The following is a 23,926-nucleotide window of genomic DNA, read 5'->3' on the forward strand; positions in this document are numbered from 1 at the left end:
TTTTGTAGTGTCTAAATTATCAATTTATTTTTGGAATTTCTATTGTAACACTCCATCCATGCATAAAAAAATCAAATAAAAAAATGAAAGCTACTTTTAATAAAATTGGGAGCTGTTACCAAATAGCCTGTCATGCTTAGCGACACTACGCACACTGATGTTTGCAAAAATAGACCAATTGAAAAGGCACTATTAAGAGTGTTTGCATATCTATTAAATTTTTGAGAAATTCAATTCATGGCCATTTCATGACATTTAAAATCTATGGTTCTTAACGAAATTTAGCAATACTTACTCAATGTTCCGTTGGTGAAGAGAAATGCAATTTATTGTCTTATTAAGAATTCTATCACTTTCTGCTATACAAAATCTGTTCATCACTTTAGAACTACTTTCATTATTGCGCGTTATATTCTTGAGCCGATATCTGAAAATTAAAATCTTGCAATGTGTCGCCTTTCAAACAAGGTATAGTTGAATTTAAATAGGACTTAAATTTACCTTAGAATTTCAAACATTCCACAAACGTGTTCAGTGAGGACTGCATATGTAGTATCTACTGTTAAAATTGTAGTAATGTTTATAAATGTTGTAACATATTCGTGTAGTAATATTTGAAAATAATATTTCTCTTCGGCAACAAAGTACTTTGATTTGTAAGTTCGAATTACATGTCTTGTTTCATTTAAGGGATAAATAATGTTTAAAATAATTGGAGCAACTCCATTCACAGAATATACAGCCAAGTTTCCATACATGTACACTATCAAAAGTTGGAATTATTAATTATTTTAAACAAAGGACTAAAAATGTTAAATGTTTTAAAATAAAAATTTTTAACTGAGAAGGATCTGTACCTTCATATAGTAATGTTAAAAATCTCCCTCTTTTGGAAAATTGTTTTAATATGCAGAATTCTTCGGCTGATATTAATGACCAGTCTGATTGTATTTGATCCAAAAGACACTTTATCTAAAAGATACGTACAATATGATTTTAATTAATCATACTCATATAAGAGTGTTCAAAGACCAAATTTTGACCACAATAATATTGTAATAGTTAATCTGAAATGCGTACCCGCTTTGAGTTAAATAAGCAATTAAAAAATCTAGCACCGCACGATATTCCTGTCAGAACGGGTGCGACTAATTTAATGGAGTCCTCGAGGCCATCACACGTTATTGCCCCAGAAATCTTTTAATACATAAACATAAAAAAATAGGTTTTAATAAATATACTGTTCTTTATAGTTTACAAATAATTTGTAACTCATGATAAATATAATTATGTAAACAATTAAATTCAAAAATGAAGCTTAAATAAATTGAAAATGTATTTTTTGTTCCATCTACCATTGTAAGAACCATAGTTACGTTCATAAAAGTACAAAAAGAAGAAATAAAAATTCTTTGTCCCTTAGACTGATATGGCCACAGTCCAATTGCTGACATGAAAAATTTGTTTATCCTATAATCTGTTCTATCAAAGAAGTTCATGGTTCTAAGAATAACTAGACTGACTGAACATGGAATAAAAGAAACCAGCAGTAACAGAAGCTCTTATTAATTCATTTCTAATAAAAGGATTTCGCTCAATATTTTTCGCAAACCCTCTCAAAGTTTTCTTCGACAAACCCTCAATTAAAAGGCACTAGTAATAATTAAATGCTACCGTTTCTTTATAATTGACTCGACTGATGTACACTATCCGAAGAATAAAGTGAAATATTGATGAACTTTTCATTTAAGTGTTGCGTGCGTGAAGAGCTTTTAAACCAAGCAAATCCTTACAGTTTATTGATTACAGTCATTCGGACTTTAAACGTCTAAGAGGAAACAACTCTAATACAATTCATTTTAGTTATTAGTAGAATAAATTTTGCGCACTGTTCTTATATAGTATTGTAAAGTCCTTTTCCTATTTTCTCTATTTTTCTTTTTACCGTTTGAATATATACTGTGCAATTTATTACACTCAATTACACACTCGACTCTTATTAATTTTTTATTTCACTTTTATTTGAATTATCATTTCAACGCGCTACTTTATTCAATATCTTTATATTTTTGATTATTTATTAATTATTGTGTTTTAGAAATACTTTTTGTTTTTATTTCATTATGAAACAGACATTTGAATTAAAAATTTGTGATTCTCTATTGATCGCGAGTTTTTGATAATTGAATTATAAAAATTTGTATAATGTTTTCGCGCGTACAACACTACTAACTTGATTAAAAATTCCAGTTATATAATTCTATTAGTGGTTTTTTATTACGTCTTCTATAGCAATCATGTTTTATTATCTTTAGACAGAATAATTATATCTACAAAATTGATGATAAATAATGTTTCCTTGACTCTTTGTAAGGTCAGATAACTATCAAACATTTTAATAATTCTGATGCACTATTTAAACTTTTAAAATCTACAAAGGATGAGTAGTTTTCTTAACACCTCTGAACGAGGAGTGCGTATTTATCATCTCACAGTGTAAAGTAATAGGAAAGGAAAAATTATGAAGACTTATTATTTTATCCTTTTAATGGTAGTAACATTTGGTAAGTATCATACGAAAGTATTGATTTAAAATTTTCTCTCTTTGGGACCAGTTCTGTCTAAATAATACTTTACAGGCTACGTGCAGGATGCTGTGGCGATGTCAATGGCAGATCCGATTACAGTGGCAATGATGAATAGTTTGGCACAAGATGAAATTCCTACAGAGTCGATGTGCCCAGACAATTACAAAGCAATTGCACAAATAAAAGTTCAGGCTGTGCGTTCACAAATGGCCTTGTCACCTGTATTGATAGGAAAATTGCCAGACCCCCATTCAGCTGTCGGAATAGAAGACCTCCTTGTAGAGCACTGCCAGAAGAACGAGGATATTAAAAAAATTGGAGAAAGTCTTTCTGAGAACGTTCAAAAATGCTTAACTGGCAAAAGCAATATAAGCAGTGACAAACTAGAAAAACTGAAAACTGATTCTGTCACCATAACTTGTGCTGGGGCAAGTTCTATGTAAGTCATGCAATTTCAATTTTAAACGTACTAATCCTCTTCTTAGTAATTAAACAGTAACTTTTTGTAATTGTTAAATAATCTAAAATTTTTTTAGGGTTTCATGGGATATTATGAATAGAAACATAGCGGAAGGAAGAACCCCAGATGGAAAGTTACCGTAAAGATTTAAAGCAAATTTCATTCACTCTTATTAATAAATCAAATAGTGATTTAGGATCTTTAGGACACTATAAAGAGATTGATTTTAATAAAGTAATTTTTCTCAAAATGGAAAATTCGTTTTTTACAAATTACCAATTTAAATTATGATTTCCGAAGATTATAAATAAAGCATTTGAAACAAAATAAAGCAGTTATTAATTATTCTGCTTGTAAGAACGTGTTTCTATGAGTGTGATCGAAAACACTTGAGAATTCGTCATAACGTCGACGTTCTGTAATAAAGAAGGGAGAATTTTTAAGTGTGAGTGGGAAGAATGAGCCCGGTTCCCGCGAAAAGGCAGTTTTGAGCGTCGGTGTGGTCAAGGAACTCGTCCCCGTCAAAGTAAAAGGGTGACGGAGTTTCAAAAAATTTTATTAATTGTCAAGGCGCTATTCGCATTGGGAAAAAATATTTATTGCTAAGCCCGATTGGGGTAAGTAGTTATCGACTACTTTTATTTTTCTTTTTTGTTATCAATTGTGAATTAACGTGTAAAAATAATTTGATGTAGCGGTTGGTGAACAACCAAATTTATCACCGAGCATAATTTTCCGTCTCGAGGCGAGTTTATAATGCGGTGAGTTTCCGTTCCCATATTTTAAATCAATTGACCACACTTGTTATATTTTTCTTGTAATTTGTAAAAAGTCGCAATTTGTCAACCTAGAACCCGAATGAATGTGTATGTGAATGAAAAGAGAATAAATTTCGAATCTGATCAGATTGTTAAGACTAATTAAGTTAAATTCTTACTGAATGTGTGAAAAGTTTTAATTGTATTAGAGATATCCAGAGTTGCTTTGTTATTTATTCATTTAAAATACATATATTTCAGTAATTTTCACAAAAAATTGATTCTCTTATTTATTTTACTTTTAAATTTGTTACATGCTCCTGCACAATATTATTGAAAACCCAAGAATGCCTACTGTTTGGGAGTGGGTGAAACATACTTATAAATAAGCGACATGTAATGACATAACGTCCTATCTATATGCAAGGATAAATTAATTTGTATCGCAACACAGATAATTCCCAGTCTACAGAGAACATCACAAGCCTAAGGAATTGAAATGGCAAATCTCGTAAAAATCGAACAGGGCTCTTTAAAGGGTGCGATTGTTGACAGTGAGTTTGGGCAATTTATCACATTCAGTGGAATCCCATACGCCGAACCACCTGTTGGGAATCTAAGATTCAAGGTAATGCTTTTTCCTCTTTTTAATTTTTATTTTATGAAAGTAGCGAATTAATTGCCTCCAGTTTGACTACTTTTTACGGATCCTAATTTTCGAACAATATTTCTTTTTTTAATTTTATTAATTTTCAAAGACAAAATTTATCTGTACAAATTATTGGACTTTCTGTTATTTACGTAATTATTTCCACAAGTCGAGAGTTTTAATTATAGAACTGATTACACAAGATATTGCAAATAAAAAAGAAGCTCATATCTTTTATAATAAGACTCAGTTTACGCAGATTGTCTTAGCATATAATAATATAAAAGAGCAAAGCTTCACTTTGCAACATAATAATTAAATATTATAGGTGCAAAAAAGAAATATTGATCTCAATACGAGCAACCTGCTTGTATACTTATTTTATCTCTAACATCTGAAATAATAATACAATAATATTTCTTATCGCATCTCGACGTTGTTTCAGAATGCAATATTTTTCGCAATATGTACCTAACCGTGTGATTTACTCAGCACCATTTGGCAACATTTATGGATTTTTCGAACACAAACTTATTCATTTCTTATATTAACAATTTTATATGCATAATTTTTTAGTTTAAAAAAAAATATATCTTTTTGTATTCTTGCTTTTGCTACAATAATATTATCACAGATATTTATTGTTAGTGTTCACATTACCTATTCTATTTATATTCTTATTATTTGCAAGCATATTATTTTTTATTTTATATTCACGAATATAACAATTTTAAAATTGTCATTTTCTATATTCATACTATAAATTTTGAATTGCACTTACCTGGTTTATTTCTATTTGTTGACAATAAAATATTTTAAAATATATAATTAAAGGTATTATTATTCAAATAGATACCAAGTAATTAATTCAAGTAATAATTATTTAATTCTATAAATATTTATTGAATGGTAGATAAGTAACCGGTTACTTAATTCGAATAATTTTCTTGAGCCTAGTTCTTTTAGTTGGAAAAAATTAAAATAAACCTTTTTACTAAAAAGATAGTATAAAGTATCAAAAAGTTTAAAACAATGTTTTAATTTTTAATTTTTTCTCTGCCAATACTTTCCAAGCATGTCTCATATTCTACTTAGAACTAACAAGCCCTAATAAAAGAACATTTATAATGACGTTTTCTTTTTTACATTAAATTTTAAATTGCGTTCAAACTAAGGATCCTCAACCTCCAAAACTTTGGGAAGGTGTTAGAGATGCAACGAAGGAAGGAAGCGTTGCGCCTCAGTTTGGGCCTCCAATCAGTGAATTTATCGGCCAAGATGATTGTCTTTACCTCAACGTATCGACAAATAATTTAAGAGGAAAGAAAGCCGTTATGGTGTGGATCCACGGCGGAGGATTTACCAACGGTTCCGGAAATGCCGAGTTTTATAGACCTGACTATTTTATGCAACACGATGTTGTGTTTGTCTCCATCAACTACAGGCTAGGAATGCTGGGTAAGTTCTTCCCATTTCGTAGTATTAACATGAAATTAGTTTACTAATTAAACTATGTTACAATCCCCATACTTAGGATTCTTGAACATGGACATAGAAAATTGTTCAGGAAATCAAGGACTGAAGGATCAAGTAATGGCCTTGAGATGGGTCCAGAAAAATATTGAAGCCTTTGGTGGTGATAAAAGTAATGTGACAATTTTTGGAGAAAGTGCAGGATCGGCTTCCGTCCATTACCTTTGCATTTCTCCTTTAGCCAAAGGTAATCTACTTACAAACGGTTTATCTGAACTCTTCAGTATTTACGTTTAATTACTACTTATTGCGGGTCTAACAAAAATTATTTACGCTTTGTTATACGGTTTGGTATTATTTTTGATCATCGAGTTTAGAATAGTTTTGAAATAAATGATCAATAAAGTCTACCTGGCAGAGCAAAATTCTCTTTAAAGTCGAATTCAGCAAAATAACGGAGTCTTAATTTATGGAAATTTTTGTAGGTTTATTTCACAAAGCGATTGCTCAAAGTGGAGTGGGTATCAATCCCTGGGCATTTCAGAATTCCAATAAAGAGAATGCGATGAAAGTTACCGCCGAATTGGGCTGCGCGTCTTCAAACAAGGAAGAGATTGCAGAATTCCTCCGCTCTGTACCTGTTGAAAAGATCCTTGTTACGCAAAACAAAGTTTTCGACGAAGTAAGTTAATTAATCTAACATGACTACTAATTTTTGTAACTATTAATTACTCATTCGCAGTCTCCATTTAAACTGGAGTTTCATTTCGTTCCCACCGTGGACAATAAATGCCCTGATCCATTCCTGCCCAAACCGCTGTCGGAAATGATTGAAAACGGAGTTGACGTTCCTTTAATTATTGGCTATACCTCTGATGAAGGGATAATTGCACTAGGTACATTTTTGGATTGTACTTACTAAAAATGTAATACGTGAAAATTAGCTAATTATTCTTAACGTCTATAATACAGGTAGTTCTTCATCTACTATTGAGGAAAGAATCAAGAAATTGCTTGACAATTTTGAAGCAGGTCTGTCTAAAGATTTGAAGATTAACTCAAGCGTTGCTTCCAAATTTTCCAAAGATGTGAAACAATTTTACTTTGGTGAAAATGGAAAAAATAAATCAGAACTGGATAATTTTGTGCAATATAAAGGAGATGCACTATTCTTAGCAGGAATTTGGCAGATAATGGAAAAACAATTGCACAAAAAAACACCGACGTATTTGTACAAATATTCAAATATTCCAGAGTTTTCTCTGGTGCAAATGTTTTTCAAACTTAACGTTAAAGGTAAGTTTTTATAGAAATGTCAACTTCTTTCTCATGAATATTCTGCACATCTTACAGATATCTCTAGATCATAACCGAACCAAAGTTAAAAGTTTTCAGTTTATAGAAATAAATTATGAAATGAAATGTGCAAATTTAGAAATTTATTTTATAAAGAGTAGATATTAAATTGTAGTTACGCACTTACCTTTTAGGTGCTTGCCACGCTGATGATATAACTCACATGTTTTACAAAGCCATGCTCCCTCCAAACATGCAGCTTAAAGAAGGAACTAAAGATTACATAATTATGCAACGTGTAACAAGAATGTGGACTGATTTTGCAAAAACAGGGTGAGAATAAGGTGTAATTTAAATAGTATACTTTTTATAAGAACTTGAATAATTTCTCTTGGTAAAAATAATTCGACTGTATTTCGTTATGAGAGTGTCGTTTTGGAATATTTTTTCGGACGAAAATTTGTGCAAATTTTGTAAAAATGGACTGTTTTTAGCAAGGAAAAAATTACTCTGTAAGAAATTCGTACGAAATTTAATCGAATTTTCGTCCGAAGAAAGGTTTCAAAAGCACGGAATTTGTGTAGAATTTCTTATAAAATTGAAATTCAATCAGATTAATTTGACCCGGCCTTTTTTTAAACAGGAATCCATCACCCAAAACAGACGATCTTATAAAATCTAAATGGTCTCCGTACAATTCTGACCAAAAATGCTGTCATCACATTGTGGAGAATTTCAAAACAGAAGACAATTACAAAGAAAATTCGTGGGATCTGTGGAAACCAATATATCAAAAATACAAGCTATTTTAATTTTTGAATAAGTATTTTTACGAAAATTTCCAACAGGTATTTCTCATATGATTTACTGAACTGACGTGCATTAATTTTTTGTATACTGAAAATAAATTTATATATTGTATGTTTGAATTTTAATACCTGTCACATTAAATGAATATATACTTAGGTTGCGGAATAATATTAGGAATTTGACTGTGGTTAAAAATTTCTGACCGAGAAATCAAATGTTGTTTTTACAAGAGATTTAAAACTGAGAAACAATTTGAAATATTTGTAGGTTAAAATAACACTCACACTAAAAAATTCAAAAATGTAAACAAAATTTTTTAAAGGTGATAATTTTACTCTACAAATCCTTGACAATAATCCAGGAAAAATACAGACGCGTAAAGCTATAAAAACTTATAAAATGTGTGATAATATACCGACAATTCAATTATCGTCAAAAGTCGATACAATGGAAACTCACGAATACAATAATTAAAGAAAATACTTTTCAGACGAAATGTAGCAATAAAATAAATATAATATTCATACCTTGTAAAATTCACTTTTCCACATGTTTGTCCTTGTAGGAAGAAACCAAACCGCAACTTTCGGTTGAAGTGTCATTACTGCCGGCACAGTCACGCGATTGACTGTCACACAAATTCACACAATTTTTACGTCGACACTCGATCGACGAACGGTCGTCTTTGACTTGAAAGACTATGCATGTTGCCAACTGTGACAATAAGTTTATTTTGAACCTCCGTATTCTATAACTGTAATAAGTATATAATTTGTTAAAAAAGTAATTAATTATCTTGAATATTTTTACTTTATAACGCCCAAAAAATTAAAGATTTAATAAAAAACTTGAAAGAATTTTATGTGCCCGTTTGGTGCTGTCCTCTGGCGTTGAATTTTTAACAGTATTCATTTGTTTATTTTGTGCTTCTACTACACTTCCTATTATTTGTATTTATATATATGAAAAAAGCATTTTGGGATAGATAAATGAACGTTTAATGTTTTCGTTTTTTACAATAAACTTTAAATTGCGTTCAAACGAAGGATCCTCAACCTCCAAAACTTTGGGAAGGTGTTCGAGATGCAAAGGAAGGAGAAGGAGGCGTTGCGCCTCAATTAGCGCCACTGATTAATAAAATTTCCGGTCAAGATGATTGTCTTTACCTCAACGTATCGACAAATAATTTAAGAGGAAAGAAAGCCGTTATGGTGTGGATCCACGGCGGAGGATTTACCAACGGTTCCGGAAGTGCCGAGTTTTATAGACCTGACTATTTTATGCAACACGATGTTGTGTTTGTCTCCATCAACTACAGGTTGGGAATGCTGGGTAAGTTCTCCCCATTTCGTAGTATTAACATGAAATTAGTTTACTAATTAAACTATGTTACAATCCCCATACTTAGGATTCTTGAACATGGACATAGAAAATTGTTCAGGAAATCAGGGACTGAAGGATCAAGTAATGGCCTTGAGATGGGTCCAGAAAAATATTGAGGCATTTGGAGGAGATCAAAACAATGTGACAATTTTTGGACAAAGCGGAGGATCTGCTTCAATCCACTACCTTCTCATTTCTCCTTTAGCCAAAGGTTGTTTACTTGTATTTCATTTCTTATCCAGAATTCAACCTCTTAGTATTTCTCTAATTATCTAGTACAAAAAGATTCAGAAAATAAATTACTGAAAGAGTTTAAAATCAGCAGAGGAAATGTATCGCTTAATTCTAATTTGGCATTTATCCAAGAATAACGGAGTCTTAATTTATGGAAATTTTTGTAGGTTTATTTCACAAAGCGATTGCTCAAAGTGGAGTCGGCATCAATCCCTGGGCATTTCAGAATTCCAATAAAGAGAATGCGATGAAAGTTGCCGCCGAATTGGGCTGCGCGTCTTCAAACAAGGAAGAGATTGCACAATTCCTCCGCTCTGTACCTGCTGAAAAGATCCTTGTTGCGCAGAACAAAGTTTTTGACGAAGTAAGTTAATTAATCTAACATGACTACTAATTTTTGTAACTATTGATTACTCATTTCCAGCATCCATTTAAACTGGAGTTTCATTTCGTTCCCACCGTGGACAATAAATGCCCTAATCCATTCCTACCCAAACCGCTGTCGGAAATGATTGAAAGCGGAGTTGACGTTCCTTTAATTATTGGCTATACCTCCGACGAAGGGATATTTGCACTGGGTACATTTTTTAGATTTTGTCAGTATTATGCCATAAATCATATGGTGAATTCAAAAAGTTTAATTTCAAAAATGCAGGTAGTCTTACACTCAACAGTGGAGAAGGAATAAGTAAATTGCTCGACAATTTCGAAGAATGTCTGTCCAAAGACTTGAAAATTAATTTAAGCACTGCTTCCAAATTCTCGAAAGAAGTAAGAGAATTTTATTTTGGCGAAAATGTAACTAAATCAGAGCAAGATAATTTTGTGCAGTATAAAGGAGATACGCAATTTGTAACATACTGGAAAAGCGACTGCAGAAACAGAGTCCAACATATTTATACAAATTTTCGTATTGTCCAGAATTTTCCCTTGTGCTACAGTTTTATAATCTTGACGTGAAAGGTAACTATTTTTAATTATTAAAAAAGACGATTTCAAGTTTTATAGAAAATGTATATTCAATTTCAAGAGAGACTAAACGTGTGTCGAGTATTTGTTTCTATAAACTTAATTATAATATGTTTCAAATCAATTATTTAATTTAGAAAAATTTAGATTCTTTATTTTTTCAGGTGCGTGTCACGCTGAAGATATGGCTCACATGTTTTACAAAGCCAGTCTTCCTTCAGAAATGCAACTTCAAAAAGGATCAGGAGATTACTTGATCATGCAGCGTATAACAAGAATGTGGACTGACTTCGCAAAAACAGGGTAAGGAATAATAATTAAAATAATATACTTTTTATGAAAACTTGAATCTTATTTTGTCTTAAACAGAAATCCGACACCCAAAATAGATGATCTTATAAAATGTAAATGGTCTGCTTACAATTCTGACAATAAATGTTGCCAGCACATTTCCGATGACTTCAAAACGGAAAATAGTTTCGAAGAAATTTCGTGGAAACTATGGGGACCAATTTACCGAAAATACAAGTTATTTTAATTTATAAATTGTGTCTGTACAGAAATTGCCATTTTTATTGAGTCAGTAACTTAGTTACGTAATTAATTTAAATAAAGCAATAAGTTATTTCATAACTTGTTGGATATTTTGACAATTTTCCAAAAGCTCTTAAAACTTGCAAGTCTACGTAATTAAATATCAAAATGACTTTTACAAAAATATTTAAGCATCTGCTTTTACACGAAATCAAATAAATTGAGTCATTTGCTAGATCAAGAACTAGTATAAAAAATTGTGGAACGTAATGAAAAAACTTTATCTTCTTTTTTAATTAATCCTATGTAAAAAATTATTGCTGTAGGTAAAAAGTTTCAAAAGAGAAATAGTGAATTATGAGAAAATTCTTTAGAATTAAATTCAGACAATGTTTTGCATGAGGATTTTGAATAGTAACTTTTGGAGATTATTTTCGATTGTTTTTCATACACTGTCTTCGCACACTGTGTTGGAAGTGGCAATTGACACGCAGTCCGTTGCGCTTACACCACTTTTTCTTGAAGATCCAGCTTTTCTTCTGACTGGCTTGACGGTAGCATTAAACTTGAAGACGTACTTAAGTTCCTCCATTAGCTGCTCTTTAAAGGGGATCTAAACATTTATAGGAAAGTATATTTTTAAAAATAATAATTATCTATCATTACTTGGAAAACTCTCATGTAAATTTAATTAAAATTAATTTCCATTTTCCTCACTTACGTTGTGTTCACGGGACGTGACTCTTATGCGCAGCAGCATTTCCGACAAAGTCCACAGAAAAGAAATAACTACGCCAATGCAAAGAACAAGGTAAACGCCACCGACGTTTTTCAAATTTAACTCCTCGGGCTGATCAGTTTGTACATGCTGAAAATGTAAACAAGGGCAGATGCAGTTATTACACAGAGCTTCAATTCGCATGGACTTTGGCATCTTAAATCGTAAGTCCTTTGAATACTTTTATGAGTTATGTTTGTCTCAAGATGTTTTTGAAAGGCTTATCCTCTAATTATTTTTTGGTACAGAATTACCTCGCAACTGCCGCCACCGTGTTTCTGTCTCCACCAGTGCTGTTTCATTTTCGCCAAAAGTCCAGTCTCTTGAAGTTCCAAAATAGCTGAACTCAAATCGTGACGATAAGGCGCATCTACAATTTCGTAAGTAATTATTACTCTCACCAACACTTGTACTATTTAATTTTACAATCAAAGTTACTTTTTCGCATGGCAATTCCGTAATGCTTTTCACTGAAAGGCCTGTCGATGACGGTCAGATTACAGTTGCGTTCTATTTCATACTCTACTGTAGAGGATTCCATGAAAAAGGCGAAATCTTCCTTCAACACTTTCTCCTTTCCCGCTTCGTTCGACGGCAAGAGACAATTGACTGCATCACCTTTCATGGTCTCGTAAATCTGCCTGTATGTACTGTCATTCGATCCCTAATCAAACTAAATAGTGCTTAAAAGAACTCATTATTGTGAGGAGGACTTGAGAATTGCGTACCTCGAAGAAAGAGAAGGTGGACCCTTCCTTCTTGGCGCCATACTTGATCTTATTTTGATTCGCCAGTTCAACTAAATTATGAAACGGAAGCACAGGAACTTCGAATGTCAAGCTCGATGCCAGGTTGGCCGTGTAGGTTGACACCATAATCAGACAGAAGAAAAACCAACAACCGGATAATAGTCTTGTCGAAATTCCTCTGCAGAAAGAATAGATTATTTTTGCGATCCGACGTAAGGAAAATGTGAATGCACTTACGCAGGTGCGATTTCGGAGCCCTGCTGCATCAGAGCGCCGAGAGTGAACCACAAGCAGTTTTTCAAGTGCAATTGATTCTTCAATTCTGTCGGCTCGTCAATGCAGGGGTATGGATTCACCCACTCGCCAGGACATATCCGCCCGATTATGAACAGTTCCAGGGACACGAACACGTAGGCGGCAATCAAGCACAGCCAGACCTGGTTGTCCAGTGGCGACAAGAATGACATTAAACTGCCTTCAGCTTTCGATGCCTTTCTGAATAGAATACTAATGCCTGAAAATATCAGTTTTATTTACTCTCCCAAGCAGAACAGAGATTCCGCACTACAAATTCACCAAGGAGTGTCTTTTAAAAATCCATGAGTTGTATTGCACTTACCAAAACTCATAAACGGTAATGTAAAATCAACATCTTTTTCCCGCTGTTCCGTGATGGTTAAGTCAGTGATGGCGAGATCTGCTTCCTTAAATTGTTAATCAGAAATTTTAAAATTCATGAGGTTCACTAAAAGTAGAGAGTTACTACTTACATTATTAATAATTTTTCCAAGCATTCCATTCCAGCCGCTGATATTGCTGAAAACGCCATACTTTTTATCTTCCTGAACTATAAAAGTGTAGTTGAAGCCAAGAATATTACTGAGCTCATGTATGATGTCAATCGCATATCCCTCAAACCGATCGTTACCGACTCTCATCGTCAAGGAATCCTTTAACCATGCGTAAGGCTTCGTCTGTCAAAATCAAGTTTAACAGAGATTTTGTTCATCATTTCTATTTAATTGATTGCTTATTGATAGAGTGTGACAGCGTACCAGTGAGATTAAAACTCGAAATGTAATGTTCTGCATGCTGAGTTGCTCCTGCGGTTCCTGAACGACAGGCTTCGTTATCCATCTTATAGGCTCAGTGTTATTCCAGACTCCGACTTTTCTTAGCCCATCTTCGCCCAAACTCAAAATGTCCAGCTGGAATTCCGAACGATAACCGGCAGTATCGAATTTCACCAATCCGGTCAGACCTTGCATTCCATCCTGAAAATTGAAAGCTTCAAAATTGCAAGCTGAAAATTGCCTTATCTGTGACAAATGTAGGTTGCAAATTACCGGCAAATTCACTGTTCTGATGTAATTTGTCAGAGTCTCGCCATGCTCCCAAACTTCGGAGCCATCGCAAGGCAACGGCGGCACGTGCTTCACAATGTCGTCCATCTCCTTGAACGCCCGAGCGAGCAATTGAACCGCATCGTACATCAGAGCTTGATTCACGGTCAACATATTCACGTTCGCATATCCGTTGAAATCATTGTCTATTATACTTTGCACTGCCGGACTGTCGGGATCTATTAAGCGAAGAACGGTTATGTTCATGCCAGAATACTGAAACGGTTCATAATTGATTGTGTGTAAATCCTGAAACAAATATTCAAATATTCAGACCACGATTTGAGATTAAAAATCTTAAACTACATTGATATGAGGGCCATACCAGTGAAGTAATAATCAAATTAAATTTCTCAGAGAGTAATCCAACTTGCAAGGATTGTTCCAAAACTGACGTCAGGATTTCAATTGAACAATCAATTATCATATTTTCTTCTCCAGATAACTTTACAGCGCGTAAAATATTTCTGAAAAGAATGATTAAGAATTACATTATTTTCTTTACTTTTTTGTTTAAATTAGATTCAATTTTTAATATAATTTAAAATAGATGAAAATCCAGATGGATAACAGTTTCCGAAATTTTGATACGAAGATGAGTTGATAAAATAATTAATTATTACCTATAATTTGGTCCAATCAATCGACGGATTGTTACCGTGTAACCTGTGGCGTTCCATCGCTCCAGAAGCGGCTTCATCATAATTAAACTGTCGTTATTTTCGTAAAGTATCGTGTAGGTTTTCCACTTGTATTCCACGACAAGATTGTAATAGATCTAAAAATAAAAGCAGTCTAAAGGAAAATTTATTTTAAGCGGACAAAGTACATTTTTTTTGCACTTTTTTAAAATTCCAAAAACCAATATGTCAAAATTGAACAGAAATTTGCTACTTTTAAATTGACAGAAATGACCTCGAAGAATTGAAAATTGATAATGAAAGTAATTTTAGATTGAATTACCATTGATAAAGCCTTTGAATGGGGATAAATGTTTATCACTTTTAAATTATCGTCTGTATTTAAAGTGGTCGATATGTGAGGAATCCCCATTGCGTCGCACATACTGTGAACATGACGTAGACTTCTTTTTCGTTGTGGACCAAAAATCACTACAACTCCCTCCTGCACAAGTTCACACACTGGAAAATCCAATAACTCAATAATTATTCAAGCAAACAGCAAACGAAAAGTTTCATTAAAATAATAAATTTACATTTTCTCCTCGACGTAACTTGTAAATAATAATTATAAGTTTGGGAAGGTAAACTTCTTAAAAAAAAGCAAACTTGTTAAATTTTACCTCTAGTATGCACGTCCCATAAATCTTCCTCTACATTTATTTTATAAACTTGGATATATTTCTTTGATAAAGTGAGATCTATGTGTCTATTTTTATTAACCGCCATTGCCGAGATACCAAATGCACTTTCAATTCCTTCGCCTCCTTCGAATAATGCGCCTGCAATGTTTTTTCAAAAACAAACAAGGATTAAAAGCACTTTATTGTTATTTAGAAAAAATATTTAAAATACAAACCTATGTTATAACTTTTGAACCCGATACTGTGAACTGGCAGGAAAGCCACCAGCAAAAACTTCCACAACATCTTAATATCATTCTGAAAGAGATGAATTCTTTTTTGAAATTTAAAGAAACATTCATGCGAAAAATATGAAAATAACGATTAAAATTAATTATTATTAAGGACAAATATTATGGCAACATTGTTTCGACGAGAAGATATTCTCTCCTTCGGATTGCAGATGGTAAAATTCTTTTAAGAAGAAAAATGAAGAGTAAAACTTAAAAAAATGAAAAGTAATAAAGAGATAATAATTGATTGTTCAACAAGCATATTCTTGTTATGTCTCCTGCAATAAAAATTTGTATACGAGAACGTTTCCTGGCAGTTGCTACTTAACGGCCTGACATCATGTAAACACAGTGAAAGATGCGGAGCTTCCTCTTCCCTCATAAATATTTATATCTTTTCGAAACCAATTGCGATAAGACGAGTTTGATTATTGAACTCATTGATTTATTTAATTTTCTTCCCAGTCAATTTGTTTCTTTTTTTATAGGAATTTCTATCATCTCAATAAAAATTTCATTAGTAGAGAATTTATAATCTCAAATATCTCTTTTTCAAAAGATGCGTATTTTTTTGGACGAATAAGAAGGGAGAGAAAATAAAGTGGAAATTGTTGAAATTGTTGAAATTGTTGAAATTGTCATTTGAGTTCAATGACAGGAAAAAAACAATTCTTTTTGGTGTTGTTCACAACTGAAATCGTTATATTTAGATTTCAGCGTTCCAATCCCAGTGTGCCCCCAAGGTTAAAACGAAATGAAAATATTCGACTTTAATTTAGACTAATATATTATTTATAATTACAACCACAGAGCTAGGCATCATCTTTTACATTCTGCATTTCAGTTTTTAAGAAATAATAAAATATTTCTTGCATATGTTTATTATTGTTATAATTATTATTATTATCCTTAAATTGATTTTGTTAATTATAATCACAATTTTCATTAATATAGTAAATAAATAATAATTAACAAATAAGTAAATAGAATAGTGATGCAATAAATACTATTAATATTTTTAATTACTATTAATAAAAACCATTACAACTGCAGATATAAATAAATTTATTTGAACGACAAATTTATGAAGTATAGTAGACAGAGATAAGAGAAATTTTATATAGTTTCATTAATTTTTTGGAGTTTCAAAATTAAATTTTTCGAAATACAAATGAAAAAATGAAGGTATGAAATACATAATACGAATCGTATCTAAGGAATACCGAATACGATACAAACTATTGGCTGTGTGCCAATTTTCTTAAGTTCTCGGAACCCTTATATTTAAAATCTCGCTTGTCATATTTTGAAATTAAAACAATTATGACGAGTCGCAGGAATTTTAGAGCCTTTCGAAAACATTGTTAAATAATCGACCTTAAATTATTATTAACTTGGTCATTATAACGATAATTAATTATTTTATCAATTTCAAAGAAGATTATTAGGAGAGTATAACTTGAAATAATTTTAAAGCGTTATGATTTTAATAATTAATTTTACTTGTCATCAATTACATTTATTTGATAAATTATTTATTTATTATTTACATAATTGTTTAAAGTGCACGTGAAGACATTGAAGCGGAAATAAAGCAAAGAGGTGAAAAGAAAAAATCTTACCTTCAACGCGACGATTGTACTACGGATGATTCAAGTCGAAGGATGAGAAAAACTCTTTAGTTTAGAAAGACTCGGTGACTTTCAACTTGGTTTCAGTTCTTTGCAGTAGAATAATCAGAATTTTTCGCGCAAGCTCCATCCCCACTTAAATGCTCTCAAACTCCAGTCTTAAAACTAAAACGACTTTATTATTCTTGTCTCATTAGCGTTACTGTGAATTCAAATTGTGGAGAATATCAAAGCTCTTCGTCGTCTTCTGTTCTTTACGACAGTGCCTGTTGTTTGCCTCAGCTTCCACGCTCCTAGAACTATTTTTAGGATTCTTCGTTTTTTCTCTCCTTTTCCATGTATATTATTTTCTCATTTATGTTATCAACAATTTTTCTTTTCGAGTTCTCCCTCTTTACTCTCGTGACCGAAAAGAAAATGACAATTTCAAGAAAATGATGATCTTCTTTTCAGTCTTTTATTACTTCTTATTCATTTTGCCCTTCTACAGAATTCGCGATTTTATATACGTTATTGTGATAATTCTCAAGGAAACCTTATGTTTACTACAAAATTTTCAATTTCTGGATAAATACTTGATTTGTTTTGTAAATTGAGAGAAATTCGGTTATTTGGATTTATCAACAATTGATAAATTTTAATTTAAACGACAATATGTAGGTAAGTTACCGATGAATAACTACTGTTAAACATGGATATAATAATTTTTTTAAACAAATATGTAAAAAAAGTAAAATGCAGTCCTAAATGTAACATAAATGATGAATTTTAATGATTTCTATTTTTTTTAATGAACATTGTGCTTAAGATTTTTTTAAATTTTAACTACGTTTAATTGAATATTTAAAAGGTTTTTTAAAACTCAGTTTTTCATGTTTGTAATGTAAACATAAGTTAAATAATAGAATTAATAATAATTAATAATTTTCAACATTATTTAATGAAATGTGTGCTTTTCATTTGTACCCATAAATCGTAATCGTCAGGATGAAGTGAATCAATTGTCAAGCATTTTAATTATTGTAAAAATTTCTTTCAGTAAATTATTTTACACTACAATTCATTCCTTAATTTTTAATAAAAAAAACTTTTTGTACAGATGTTCATTATTAACATATTAAAATACTTTTTTTATGAAGGATAACAATATTGTTGATTGCACACAAAGCACAACAAATTATAAATTCATATTCGTTTAATTTCTCAAAGGTTTGATGACAGAATATGCATCAGGTGGTGACGACTTCTTTTTACCTACTTCCAGTTCTCAAATACGAAAAACAAAAGCAACAAAGTTTAGAATGAACTAAATCTAGGGGGGATTGAGCATGCGCAAAAGAAATCTAAATCACCTTTCAGTACCTACTTGCGAACCTCGACTTGCAAGTTTCTAACTCTATTTTCAAGTCTGCAAATTTCTAGTTTAACATAAATTGTCGCTTTGAGAAAATGTTTTAAAAATTTCTTCATCACTGTTCAGGTAAGAAAACTATAATAAATATATCGCTTTTCAGTTTTTCAATTGTTTTTGGAAAAAAAATATTAAAAAAACAAAATACTACATATTTTGCTTTCCCTGTTTACTCAAACAATAATAAAAAATATCCGACGGTTCAACAACGATCGGCTCTATTTTTTAAAAACATACAACAATGTTTATAAACTTTTAGTCAATAAAACTTTTTTAATAACATTGACACTCACTAACATGACGAGAAATAAAACTTAAACATTATAATATTCAGTTATTAATTTAATCTAAATAATTATAGAGAAACATAAAAATTGAATTTGCTGCAAAAAAACATCATCAAAATTTACTATTCTTAAATTGAAATATAAAAATCGGGAAAAGTAGGGACAAAAATAGTACGCATTTTTAAATGATGTATGTTTTTAAATGAAGAAGAATTAGTAGAGAATTAAGAATATAGTGATTAATTATTATTAGAATACTAATAATTAATGGACAGCTGTTGAATTTTCTTTAAAATGTATGTCACATTCGTCGTCAAGGAAACGCAGATTGCGTCGCTGCATCTAATGTCTAAATATAACAACATCGTTATGCACCACTCTATAAAGTTTTCTTCCTCTTCTGTGCCATCCCATGGCAAAATATATTGTGTTTATATTACCGTTCAATAAATCAAAATTGTTTTTATAAAATTCAGCATTTCGAGAAAATTAAACCCTCTCAATAACAACTTGTTCCAAATCGAAACAGAGTTGGAAAAATGTCCTCTAGCTGTTTTTATTAAAATCTCACTAATTCATTTTCGATAACTATTTTCTAGCTTCGGAGCAATCTAAGAATAAGAAATTATTCTACTTTGAAATTACCTTTTGCAGCCCGCTGTTAGATAAACACAAATAAACACAAATAAACACAATTTATGCGAAAAACTTGAAAGCACTTCTACAAGTTTGTTTGCAGCATGTCAATCTGGTTCAAGTATTCTTTGAAAATTTAAAGTCTGTTTCATTAATTACAAAATCCTTATTTACAATCTTATTAATTTTTTTGACACTTTCATTCAAGTGGAAAATTAATATAACAATTTTCTTGGTTTTTTACAGAATAATTTTACTATGCTGCTCAGGTACTTATTGGTTTTACTACTCCCAGGCATTTTTGGATTTAAAAACATACGTATAGGTTTGTGCTTTAATTCCAGTACTCGAAAAATATTTAATATTATTATTTACTTGAGAAGAATGTCACAATAGGTCCAAGAGAGATAATAATCCCTTGAAAATTTTAGGAGTCATTTTCGATGGTGATCCAATAATTGAAGACATCTTCAACATTTCAGTGAAGATGGTCAACAGAAATCGAAATTCTGATCATTTTTTACCAGCGGAGAAAATCATAGCTGAAAAACGATTGGTTGCTGCTGATGATGTGTACGATACATCTGAAAAAGGTAGACGAGAGTATTAATCAAAGTCTTATTTTTAACAAAGAAATGATTGCAAATCTCTTTTCAGTCTGTGAACTCCTGGATGTGGGCGTAGCTGCAATTTTCGGACCCCAAAGCAAAGCCAGTTCTAGCCACGTACAAAGCATGTGTGATGCTATGGAAATCCCGCACGTTTCCACAAATATGGAACCCTATGCGGAGAGACTGAAGGCCATAAATATGTACCCGCACGTCAAAACACTCTCCATGGTATACCCACTATTTCGTAATTACTGTCAATCATCTTCCCGAAAACCTAAATTGCCAATATCATTTTTAATATTCAGGTGTTCTATCATTTGATAAAAAATTTCAAATGGAAAACTTACACGATTTTATACGACACTGACGACAGTTTAATCCGCATGACACCGCTTCTTACGAACTATGGAACAACTGGTTATACGGTTACAGTTCGCCGATTGGAAGGAGAGAATTACAGGTATATTTCGTAGCAATCATAAAACTGGTAAAATAAATTCACTGAATCTTTACTCTTTTTCAGACCTGTACTCAGAGATGTGAAAAAATCAGTAGAACAAAACGTTATTTTAGATTGTGACATAGGAATTCTGCTCGAGGTTCTAACACAAGCTCAACAGGTCGGACTAATAGCGGATAAATATAATTTCATCGTTTGCACTTTGGTAAGTCAATAATCTCTATTTAATAAAGAATAATTTTATTATTATACAACAGTTGAGGAAGAAATAAACACCAATTTTCCAGGACTTACATACACTGAATATTCAGCCTTTCCAATACTCCGGAATGAACTTTACCGCAGTTCGAATAGTCGATCCCGATGATTATACGACTCGAAAAATTATAGAAGATTTTTTTCAACCCAAAGGAATAACAGATGCCAGTCAGTTTACTCTGGAGCAGGCACTAATGTTCGATGGTGTTCAACTGTTTGCCAGAGCTTTTAAACAGCTCAGCGATGCTGTCAAAATTAACATTAAAAAGCTACCTTGCAACGGATTAGAAAATTGGGAGCATGGGATAAGTCTCAGTAATTTTATGAGAGCTGTAAGCGCTACATTTAAACATTTAGATTATTACTAAACTTGTATTGTTACAAACCTCGTTAATTTACAGTCGGAAATGCGCGGACTCACGGGTTTGGTGAAATTCGATACGTCGGGATTTCGCAGTGACTTCCAGCTTGATATACTGAATGTCGGTTGGAACGGTATTAGGAAAATAGGGACTTGGAATAGCACTACTAATATTGACTGGATACCAGAAACGACTCTATTCGATCCCAATGCTGATTTGAGTCTTAGGAACGTGACCTTTAGAGTCCTCATATCGCTGGTTTGTTCAGAATCCCTGTATCAGAATCCGCTTTCCTTTATCTAACTTGAGACTTGTATTTTTTTGTTTTTGAGGTTTACAGACAAAGCCGTATGCCATGTTGAAGGAATCGTCTTTCAAAAAAACGGGAAACGATCAATTTGAAGGTTTCGGAATTGACGTTATTGTCGAACTCAGCAAAGCCTTAGGTTTCAATTACACGTTTATACTGCATGACCCGGAATACGGGAAATTCGACAACAAGACTGGCCAGTGGACTGGAATGATTAGGAAGATAATGGACAATGTTAGTTGGACAATGTACTGATTTGATTGCAGTAAATCGTGAGCAATAAAATGCTATTCTTTGTTTCAGGATGCAGATTTGGCAATAACAGATTTGACCATCACAGCTGAACGTGAAAGCGTAGTTGACTTTACAATGCCTTTTATGAACCTTGGTCAGTTTTTTATTTCTTAAAAACCACTCCATTTGGACTCATTTTGGAATTTGCTTTTCAGGAATAAGTATCCTTTTTACGAAACCGAAAAAGGCCTCACCAAGCTTGATGTCCTTCTTGTCGCCCTTCTCCAACGAAGTGTGGCTTTACGTAATCGGCGTCTACGTATTTGTGTCAATCGAGTTCTTCATAATTGGCAGAATGTGCCCAGACGAGTGGACCAATCCCTACCCCTGTGTCGAGGAACCGGAAAATTTGTATAATCAGTTTTCGCTGAAAAATGCTCTGTGGTTTACGGTGGGAGCGATGATGCAGCAAGGAACCGAACTGGCTCCCATGTTAGCATAAATATACTCAATAAGTCAATAGACTGAATTGGATTCAAGTGTGACGGTAATTTAACTTTTAGAGGTGTGTCGACGAGAATGCTGGCTGGAAGTTGGTGGTTCTTCTGCATTATTATCGTCAACTCTTACACGGCCAATCTGGCAGCTTGTCTCACGGCGGAGACACTGGTGAAGCGGATTGAAAATGTTGAAGACCTAGCTAACCAGAACGAAATAAAGTATGGCGCAAAAGCTGGAGGATCGACCCTTTCCTTCTTTGCGGTAATGCATTTTTATGAATCTACACTTACTTCGAGGAATCGTTGTTACCCTTCACTGAATTTATTGACACTTTAGAATTCAGCTAATCCAACTTACAAGAAAATGTTCAAATATATGACAGACAATGCCGCCTCTGTCCAATTCGAATCGAATGAAGAGGGCAGAGACAAAGTGCTAAAGGGCGATTACGCATTTTTGATGGAGTCTGCCTCGATAGAGTACCTGAGCGAGAGGGAGTGTGACCTGACCCAAGTCAATGGTCTCCTAGACCAAAAAGGTTACGGCATCGCTATGAGAAAAAGTAAGTATTTATTCTCCAAGGCAAAACAATAATCATGCCAACAATTAATTTATTACTGTCAAACAGATTCGACCTACCGAAATGAACTCTCGTCTGGAGTTCTCAAATTGCAGGAGAATGGAATGCTTGCATCACTAAAAACTCAATGGTGGAAACAAAAGAGAGGAGGTGGCAGTTGTGAGGTACCCAAAATATAACACTTTTTCAGATTTCATCAAAAATATTATCGAAATTATGTAATCATTTCAATTCACAGAAAGATACTAGCACAGGAGCACCGACACCTTTAAATTTGTCAAACGTAGGAGGAGTTTACTTGGTATTAGTGGTTGGCATTGTGTTTTCATTTTTCTATTCACTGGTTGAACTTTTGTGGGAAATAGGCTACAACTCATTCAAACATAACGTGAGTAGAAATATAAAGTTTAAAATGCTTCGTATTATGAAACCGCAACTTTACAACAATTACAACGAAAAATGTTTCAGGCCTCAATCAAAGAGGAACTCATGGACGAGTTTAAATTTATTTTACAATTCAGCGGAACTAGTAAACCAGTTAAAAATAGAAAATCAATTTCGAGTAAAAGTGAAAAGGATTCCCAAGACTCGACTCCCCCTTATGGTTTTGTCCCAGCTGTTGTAACTACGGGTCCGCGTAACGAAACTGAAACGTAACTTGAAAAATATCTTGAATAACCTTAACAATAAGTGAGTAATGCTATTACTTATAAACTGAATAAAATCATTTTAATAAAAATGTTTCAATTATTTATTAATTTATAACCTTTTATTAATTTCTTTAAATATTTTATTGAAGGCAATTGTTTCTTAAGTAGGTACAAAAAAGAAAAACAAATTTTGTAATCCGTAAAATAAATCTTTAATTTCATTTCAGTCACAGCTGTCAAATATATATATAATATATAACTTACGTATATTTACATTAATTATTGTTATTGATTTCTTTTCACAGACAATAATTA

General features: G+C 32.4%; 6 protein-coding genes across 13 annotated transcripts; 4 read left to right on the plus strand and 2 right to left on the minus strand.

The window, feature by feature from the left end:
- Positions 1 to 18: 18 nt before the first annotated feature.
- On the minus strand, positions 19 to 2,252 carry LOC122500794. 2 transcript variants are annotated; one of them, XM_043609894.1, is made up of 6 exons: positions 1,675 to 2,252; positions 1,081 to 1,197; positions 858 to 972; positions 502 to 763; positions 296 to 427; positions 19 to 210 (listed from the first exon to the last, which is right to left on the minus strand). In XM_043609894.1, the coding sequence occupies exons 1-6, from the start codon at positions 1,744 to 1,746 to the stop codon at positions 72 to 74; spliced, it is 837 nt and encodes a 278-aa protein (XP_043465829.1). In that variant the 5' UTR covers positions 1,747 to 2,252; the 3' UTR covers positions 19 to 71. The 2 variants fall into 2 exon arrangements, with proteins under 2 accessions (XP_043465829.1, XP_043465828.1); XM_043609893.1 differs by having other exon boundaries at positions 1,356 to 2,252.
- A 151-nt stretch (positions 2,253 to 2,403) lies between these two features.
- Positions 2,404 to 3,305, plus strand: LOC122500800. The gene is made up of 3 exons (XM_043609901.1): positions 2,404 to 2,564; positions 2,640 to 3,027; positions 3,125 to 3,305. Exons 1-3 carry the CDS (start codon positions 2,522 to 2,524, stop codon positions 3,189 to 3,191), a joined length of 498 nt encoding a protein of 165 aa, XP_043465836.1. The 5' UTR covers positions 2,404 to 2,521; the 3' UTR covers positions 3,192 to 3,305.
- Positions 3,306 to 3,524: 219 nt separating this feature from the next.
- Positions 3,525 to 8,145, plus strand: LOC122500788 (juvenile hormone esterase-like). Of its 3 annotated transcripts, none has more exons than XM_043609881.1 (10): positions 3,525 to 3,665; positions 3,744 to 3,809; positions 4,153 to 4,434; positions 5,631 to 5,913; positions 5,990 to 6,175; positions 6,414 to 6,610; positions 6,671 to 6,824; positions 6,901 to 7,224; positions 7,419 to 7,557; positions 7,868 to 8,145. In XM_043609881.1, exons 3-10 carry the CDS (start codon positions 4,306 to 4,308, stop codon positions 8,034 to 8,036), a joined length of 1,581 nt encoding a protein of 526 aa, XP_043465816.1. In that variant the 5' UTR covers positions 3,525 to 3,665; positions 3,744 to 3,809; positions 4,153 to 4,305; the 3' UTR covers positions 8,037 to 8,145. The 3 variants fall into 3 exon arrangements, with proteins under 3 accessions (XP_043465816.1, XP_043465814.1, XP_043465815.1); XM_043609879.1 differs by having other exon boundaries at positions 4,261 to 4,434; XM_043609880.1 differs by having other exon boundaries at positions 4,272 to 4,434.
- Positions 8,146 to 9,056: 911 nt separating this feature from the next.
- LOC122500774 (juvenile hormone esterase-like) lies at positions 9,057 to 11,253 on the plus strand (the record flags this gene model as incomplete). Its single annotated transcript, XM_043609859.1, has 7 exons — positions 9,057 to 9,366; positions 9,443 to 9,628; positions 9,819 to 10,015; positions 10,076 to 10,229; positions 10,307 to 10,609; positions 10,785 to 10,923; positions 10,990 to 11,253. Coding segments are annotated over 7 exons (1,458 nt in total), but the record flags the coding sequence as incomplete, so codon positions are not given.
- LOC122500785 (glutamate receptor ionotropic, kainate 2-like) lies at positions 11,252 to 17,727 on the minus strand. Its single transcript, XM_043609876.1, has 16 exons — positions 17,303 to 17,727; positions 15,624 to 15,705; positions 15,388 to 15,546; positions 15,048 to 15,226; positions 14,708 to 14,862; positions 14,410 to 14,551; positions 14,028 to 14,333; positions 13,737 to 13,955; positions 13,452 to 13,655; positions 13,301 to 13,385; positions 12,919 to 13,195; positions 12,661 to 12,859; positions 12,371 to 12,596; positions 12,187 to 12,302; positions 11,876 to 12,022; positions 11,252 to 11,767 (listed from the first exon to the last, which is right to left on the minus strand). The coding sequence occupies exons 2-16, from the start codon at positions 15,691 to 15,693 to the stop codon at positions 11,600 to 11,602; spliced, it is 2,652 nt and encodes an 883-aa protein (XP_043465811.1). The 5' UTR covers positions 15,694 to 15,705; positions 17,303 to 17,727; the 3' UTR covers positions 11,252 to 11,599.
- LOC122500783 (glutamate receptor ionotropic, kainate 2-like) lies at positions 12,203 to 23,875 on the plus strand. 5 transcript variants are annotated; one of them, XM_043609872.1, is made up of 17 exons: positions 12,245 to 12,312; positions 18,521 to 18,791; positions 19,892 to 19,970; positions 20,077 to 20,238; positions 20,303 to 20,484; positions 20,562 to 20,716; positions 20,780 to 20,921; positions 21,004 to 21,306; positions 21,376 to 21,594; positions 21,677 to 21,880; positions 21,950 to 22,034; positions 22,096 to 22,372; positions 22,444 to 22,642; positions 22,718 to 22,943; positions 23,010 to 23,125; positions 23,200 to 23,349; positions 23,430 to 23,875. In XM_043609872.1, exons 3-17 carry the CDS (start codon positions 19,904 to 19,906, stop codon positions 23,616 to 23,618), a joined length of 2,676 nt encoding a protein of 891 aa, XP_043465807.1. In that variant the 5' UTR covers positions 12,245 to 12,312; positions 18,521 to 18,791; positions 19,892 to 19,903; the 3' UTR covers positions 23,619 to 23,875. The 5 variants fall into 5 exon arrangements, with proteins under 5 accessions (XP_043465808.1, XP_043465807.1, XP_043465806.1 ...); XM_043609871.1 differs by lacking the exon at positions 12,245 to 12,312 and adding an exon at positions 17,836 to 17,971; XM_043609873.1 differs by lacking the exon at positions 18,521 to 18,791 and having other exon boundaries at positions 12,203 to 12,312.
- Positions 23,876 to 23,926: the final 51 nt, after the last annotated feature.

The sequence above is a fragment of the Leptopilina heterotoma genome, unplaced genomic scaffold (genome assembly GCF_015476425.1).
Source record: "Leptopilina heterotoma isolate Lh14 unplaced genomic scaffold, ASM1547642v1 Lhet_191, whole genome shotgun sequence".
In the NCBI taxonomy this organism is placed as follows: domain Eukaryota; kingdom Metazoa; phylum Arthropoda; class Insecta; order Hymenoptera; family Figitidae; genus Leptopilina; species Leptopilina heterotoma.